Source organism: Solanum verrucosum, unplaced genomic scaffold (assembly GCF_900185275.1).
Source record: "Solanum verrucosum unplaced genomic scaffold, falcon-dt-bn FXZP01000028.1, whole genome shotgun sequence".
NCBI classification, from domain to species: domain Eukaryota; kingdom Viridiplantae; phylum Streptophyta; class Magnoliopsida; order Solanales; family Solanaceae; genus Solanum; species Solanum verrucosum.
This window is the reverse complement of record NW_026020183.1, coordinates 4,126-11,570: the sequence shown is the minus strand read 5'-3', so window position 1 is coordinate 11,570 and position 7,445 is coordinate 4,126. Positions and strand designations below refer to the sequence as shown.

The window sequence follows — 7,445 nt, the reverse complement described above, 5'->3', positions numbered from 1 at the left end:
CATAGATAATGTATTATATAGTCTTATTTACGAGTTGTAACATATATTTATTCTTACATAATTAGCCTTACTTTTCTTATCAAAAGTAGCTAAACACACATATATAATACATTTCTAATACAATTGTAATATAGTAACAGATAAACTAATTTTAAATAGTATATGAATATTTTAAATCTGGTATAATACATTAAGCATAGTTAATTAGAGGAAAAAACAAACAATAGTTTTCATACATTTTGAATTCAATATATATATATATATATATATATATATATATATATTATTGACATGATTCAAGTGCACGTTGTGAATGTATAACTAAAATATTTTTAACATAAATATATTTTAAGTATTATATGTAAATCTTAAACATTCAAATACTATTTAAATTAATTTATGTTGTTAAAATATTATATTTGTTCCGGAATGATAACTACCAAATTCATATCAATATATAATATTGAATTTAAATTGTATTATAATTATTTTTTATTTTTATATAAAATACAGTTTTAATATAATATTTCAAAGCTTCACCTCTTATTCTCTGGTGAATCACAATCACTAGATCGCTGCCGGACTACCAATAGCTCCAACCAACCCAAAAACAAACCATGCAGTCCACCCATACTGCTGGAGAAAATTTGCCGGATATCCAAAAACAACCGTCTCGCCACCAGACCACCGCAGGAACTTGTAGATTTTCAAAATTGAATTTTTTGGTTCTTGAAAATTAGAGGTTTTCTTACAATCCAAAAGTGATTAAGTTGTCACAAAGCAATTAGAATTAAAGCATAGGAAGATGATTGTTGAGTTTACATGGCGTGTGTGTTCAATATACACATGGATCACACATGCTTTTTTTTTCAAGTACTAGTAAAGTTTCAATTTAAAAATAAATAATAATTGTAAGTGTTTTGAAAAGTTTAATTAAAGATTGTATTGTAAGAGAAACTCCTCTGTATAGAATTAAGAGAATGTTCATCTCATAATATTGTGATGGTAGTTTGAGAAAGTTATAAACCACTCTTAAATATTTTTCCTACAATCATGCACAGTCACACAAACACAACATGTTAGGTATAGTTACAAGGGAAAAATCTCAAGTTTCATGACTAAATCTTTGGAAAGTTATGATCCTTTTCTCTTTTACGACAAATTCTTAATTACAAACATAGGCGGACTTCTTCTATTAGGCGAGCTGCATTACAGGCGCCTAGACATTACATGAAACATTATTCGTACGATATATTTTTACTTATTAGAAAACCCAAAATGTACAAAATGATAAGTTCGCTATCGATAAGTTTATTGATGCCATTGATACTGTTTTGTGGTGAGATTCATGTAGGGGCTTACTTGGGCATAAATTGGGGGAGGATGGCAACACAAAAGCTTGTCCCATCAATGGTTGTGGATTTACTCTTACAAAATGGAATTTCAGAGTTGAGACTTTTTCAACCAAGCTTTCATGTTCTTGATGCTTTTGCTGACACCAATATCGGTCTCATCGTTACCTTACAAGAGAACTATTTAAAAAATGTTTTTGAGCAAAAACAAATAGACGACTATATTCATGAACGTGTCAAGGTGTATTCGGAAAAAGGAGTTAAATTCAGGTAGATGTGATGAATTTAATATTCAAAGTAAGTAGATAATTGTTGTTTCATTTTTAGACTTGAACTCGAAGTTATTGATTTGTAGGTATGTGTACGTGGGGAACGAACCCTTTACAAAATCATTATATATGAAAAAACAATTTAATGGTACTATCCGTTACCTGAATATGACGAGAGATGCCCTTGATAAGTTCAACCTCCCAAATATCAAAGCAACAACTCCTCATTTCACAGACGTCTTAACAAATGTTACCAAACCATCAGAAGGTGATTTTCGAGAAGACATAAAGGGGAAAATGTTGGAATTTCTTGATTGCATTAACAGAACTGGTGCCCCTTTCGTTATCCATATCTTCCCAATCTATACAGTTTATAGATACGGATTTGATGTGGACTTTGCTTTCTTCGATAATAAATCCAAGTTCAAAATCGTAGATGGAAATAACTCCTACACTAATCTGTTCACTTTCATATACGATACACTTGTTTCTGCTCTAGCAAAGGCAGGTTATGGTGATATGGAGATTATTGTCGGACAAATTGGCTGGCCTACAGATGGTTATGTGTGTGCAAGTGAACCAAATGCTGAAAGATTTCATCGCGGCCTTCTTCAATATATTGCTAGGAAGGAGGGAACTCCACTACGCCCAAATAAAGATATAAATATGTATCTCCTTGGCTTAACAGATGAGAATATGGTTGTTACAGATTATGGACCTTATCAACGACATTGGGGTATCTATAAACATGATGGTATACCCAAGTACAAAATTGATTTCACCCTACAAGACCGAGATGTCAAGCCTTCCGTTGCAAAAGGTACTACTTATGTTGAATTTTGTGATCATCAAACATGGATAATTTCCTCTGCTTCATATCACGTTGTTTTTCTTGCGTTTAACATCTTCTTAACTTATGATTATATATATACTAGTGAATTGAGCCGCGCTTCGCGCGGTAATAAGTTTTTTAAACAATTTATTTTTATAATATGTGAATGATAAAATTGATTTTTTGACGTGCATGAGTAACAAATTTGAAACATAATTTTCCTTTATACATTTAATAATAAGTATTTAACTTTATTTCCTTTCATGGAAAATTTAATCTTTAGTATGTTCATATACTATATTTTAAATTTTAAATCTAAAAACTTAGCTACTATATAAATACATGAACTTGTCTAACAGTCTCATTTACATGCTATCCTGGTTTTATCAGGGTATAAAAAATATATTTACATTTTTCTTCTTTTTTTCTCTTCCTTTCCATGACTTCTTTCCTACTGCCCACTCTTCTTCCATCTTTACTTTTTCATTCACCTTCCTTTTATAAAATTGTAAAGAAATAAAAAAAAAATATATTACAAATCAAATAAATCTATCTTTCTTTCTTTCTTTCTTTCTTTTTCTCTTCAAATTCATCATCTCTAGTCTCCAATTAATTTTATCTAACCGTCAATTCTTATTTTTCTCTTATGATAATATTTATTATTGTGCCTTGTAAATTATATATGAAAGATATTGAAATAACTCTCCCTTTAAGTATTCCTTCTTCCATTTCCTTTTTATCTTTAGTCGCATAACGTCGATGTTATTACCAATTAGTTTCGAGTGACATCAATTGCTATTATTTTCGAAAATGCGTTGAACAATGTATTTTTTCATCAGATTCTCATATACATATGCAAAAGCGTTAGAAATTCATACAAACTCTGTTAAATACGAATCATATATAGCGATATTGAGATTTTACATTGTCTATTGATAATTAAGATATAAAAGTAAATATCTCTTATATTAATTAAATTGAGCAAAATGATGCACACAAATTTAAATCTTGCAATTGCGATTTGTGTGTTGAGATGTGGACTTATATAAGTCTTGAAATGTTGCTTGATATTTGTTAAGGTAATTATAATTATCAATTAAAAATAATTAAAACAGAAAATTAAGAGAGACTTGAGGAGATATTACATGCAGAAAAAGTAATAAGGACAGATAAAAGGTAACAATAATGAGTAATAAATGATCCATACGTTTTCCTGCAAATCTAAGGAAAAAATATTTTTTTTACGCTAAAAATAAGTTTTACATCACCCTTTTTTTTTATCCAACTTATGTTACATAGATTTTCTATATCATATGGATATGAATGTTTGTTTTCCTTTACACTTTTGCATTGCCTTTTATTGAATTGCAATAATAAAGTAAAAATAATAAAAAAATCCGAATAAAAAAAGAAAAAAGATGAATAATTTATTGGTGATAGAGAGATATCACATCACTTTGTCTATAACAAACTTTGATATTGTATAGATTGAGAGAGAGTGAGAGAGATGGGTATTCATATATATTAACAACTTCAAAAATATACTTCAATCACAAAAAATATGATAAAGTCTTGCAAAAACTTAAATAACAATGACACTGATTAAAAAAAATATCTGACTTGCCTCTTCACATAAAAAAAACTCCATATTGATTAGCCTGTTATAAGATGATGATAACATATATATAGATTAAAAATTAAGGATTATGAATCATGAATAAAATAAAATAAAAGAAAAGAGAAAAATACTTGCCTTAGACCTCAAATGACAGATATAAGGAGGAGTATATATATGCGAAAATAGAGTATGAATAAGTAAATGAATGTTGCCAATTAATTACTGGTGATTAAAAGCATCAAGAAGTAACCGATGCTGCGTGGGCTAAAGCAATAAATAATTTCCTAATTTAATTGCTCATTATGCTAAATGCTAATAATGAGGAAGGAAGTTACTTTTTTTTTAAAAAGATTATTGAATAGAAAAATGATGAAAAAATTCAAAATTATGGAAAAATAGATAAATAGCAATACTGATCAATAAGGCATGCCACATCAGCTTTGCCTATTTCCAGCTTTATATAAATATATAGATTGTGAAAAGGTACCGTGCGAATGCCAAACAGATGGTGTGCGTTTGATGGTAAAACGGATCACAACGAGTCCCTAGTGTTGCAAGATTACGAGTATGCCTGTGAGAAATCAGACTGCACTGCGTTTGGTGCTGGTGCAACGTGTGATAACCTCAGTTTCACAGAGAAGGTCTCTTATGCATATAATATGCTTTGCCAAATAACTAATCAAGATTTGCGGAAATGCAACTTATCAGGAGCAACGATGACAACAAATAATCCTTCCACTCCAGACTGTGATTTTCCAATTGAGATCTTAACTGCAGAGGTGGTGGATGGTGGAAGTGCATTAACCAGGAGATACTAAAATAAATATCCTTGTACCTCTATCTATCTATCTATCTATCTATCTATATTACGATTTTACCCCTATTATAAATTAAAATATTATAAAATATTTAATTATTTAATTTAAATATTAAATTGTATCATTTTAATTAATATGTTAATGACTTTTGCACTTCCTTAGATTAATTCCTAATTAAAATATCTAATTTAATACATATTTATCATCTATAATCTATATGTATATAATAATAATAATAATAATAATAATAATAATAATAATAATAATAATAATAATAATAATAATCCAAAAATCTCTTTACAAAATGTATAATTAATTAAATATTAAATTATTAAACAATAAACTGACCGTAGTATACTAATTGATACTAATGATATTATCATCATATGAAAAGACAATGCTGTCATTGTAATTACTACTGGTTTAAAACTAAAAGAAGAGGAAGGGTTGATATTAATTTATTCATTAATTCATTCATATGATAATATCATTCATTTTTTGTCTTTTCAAATTCCCTGGATTAATGGTGGAAAAATATTCTCTTTGAATTTATATAAAAAGGCCTAAGTTCTTGACATTACTATTAATGTTATATTCATAGATGATTCTCACTGGACTTTAGCCTTTTTCATAATTTTTTTAAGCTGTGCACTATATTTTTTTTCCATGAAACAATCATTGCTCTTTTGATTTGGTTTACTTGGTCATCCAGCAACATTTGTAGCATATAGGGAAGGATCATACTTCATTTATCTAGAGATCGTATGAAAAATATTTATGTCGCTACTTTTATTTATTGATTTGAATGAACATATTTCAAAACTTTTTATTGCTGTTTATATTTCTTACTCGACGAAAATGTTAAAATTCAGTGGCTATGACTTTTTGAATTACTATAAGTTGCATCTACTAGCTTTAAGTTATAATTTATTATACAGTCTAACTACTAACTATATTTAGATGCTCAAATTTACAGGTTTGGACAATCATTTTCCATATATGCAATAATCAAGTCATTCAAATAGGTTATGCTTTACCAAATAACTAATCAAGATTTGCGGAAATGCAACTTATCAGGAGCAACGATGACAACAAATAATCCTTCCACTCCAGACTATGATTTTCCAATTGAGATCTTAACTGCAGAGGTGGTGGATGGTGGAAGTGCATTAACCAGGAGATACTAAAATAAATATCCTTGTACCTCTATCTATCTATCTATCTATCTATCTATCTATATTACGATTTTACCCCTATTATAAATTAAAATATTATAAAATATTTAATTATTTAATTTAAATATTAAATTGTATCATTTTAATTAATATGTTAATGACTTTTGCACTTCCTTAGATTAATTCCTAATTAAAATATCTAATTTAATACATATTTATCATCTATAATCTATATGTATATAATAATAATAATAATAATAATAATAATAATAATAATAATAATAATAATAATCCAAAAATCTCTTTACAAAATGTATAATTAATTAAATATTAAATTATTAAACAATAAACTGACCGTAGTATACTAATTGATACTAATGATATTATCATCATATGAAAAGACAATGCTGTCATTGTAATTACTACCGGTTTAAAACTAAAAGAAGAGGAAGGGTTGATATTAATTTATTCATTAATTCATTCATATGATAATATCATTCATTTTTTGTCTTTTCAAATTCCCTGGATTAATGGTGGAAAAATATTCTCTTTGAATTTATATAAAAAGGCCTAAGTTCTTGACATTACTATTAATGTTATATTCATAGATGATTCTCACTGGACTTTAGCCTTTTTCATAATTTTTTTAAGCTGTGCACTATATTTTTTTTCCATGAAACAATCATTGCTCTTTTGATTTGGTTTACTTGGTCATCCAGCAACATTTGTAGCATATAGGGAAGGATCATACTTCATTTATCTAGAGATCGTATGAAAAATATTTATGTCGCTACTTTTATTTATTGATTTGAATGAACATATTTCAAAACTTTTTATTGCTGTTTATATTTCTTACTCGACGAAAATGTTAAAATTCAGTGGCTATGACTTTTTGAATTACTATAAGTTGCATCTACTAGCTTTAAGTTATAATTTATTATACAGTCTAACTACTAACTATATTTAGATGCTCAAATTTACAGGTTTGGACAATCATTTTCCATATATGCAATAATCAAGTCATTCAAATAGGTTCATTGTCAATCAATTTCAACTTGCACTTCAAATGGCTATACTAAATTCTACAAATATTTATAACACCTTAAATCTCTTCAATCACCCCATATTTGTTGTATTGTTTCAACCATATCAAATTATATATGTGCTCTTAAATTTGGCATTTAAGGTTGAGTGAGTTCAAGGCACAAGAAGTGTACTTTGAACTATAGAACATAAGACGTTGGCAAAAGATGGCATGGAGATGGTTTATTTCCGATATTATATTACACTGCATAAGGCACAATTTTCACTAATTTCTATTTTCTTTTGCAGGAATTAACTCAACAAGTCAGTAACGTTCTATAGGTTTGAACCTTTGGTC

The 7,445-nt window shown here is 28.0% G+C and overlaps 1 protein-coding gene across 1 annotated transcript; it reads left to right on the top strand.

Moving 5' to 3' along the window:
• Positions 1–1,278: 1,278 nt before the first annotated feature.
• On the top strand, positions 1,279–4,889 carry LOC125829237 (glucan endo-1,3-beta-glucosidase 8-like). The gene is made up of 3 exons (XM_049508486.1): positions 1,279–1,622; positions 1,708–2,441; positions 4,555–4,889. Exons 1-3 carry the CDS (start codon positions 1,279–1,281, stop codon positions 4,887–4,889), a joined length of 1,413 nt encoding a protein of 470 aa, XP_049364443.1.
• The last annotated feature ends 2,556 nt before the right edge of the window (positions 4,890–7,445 follow it).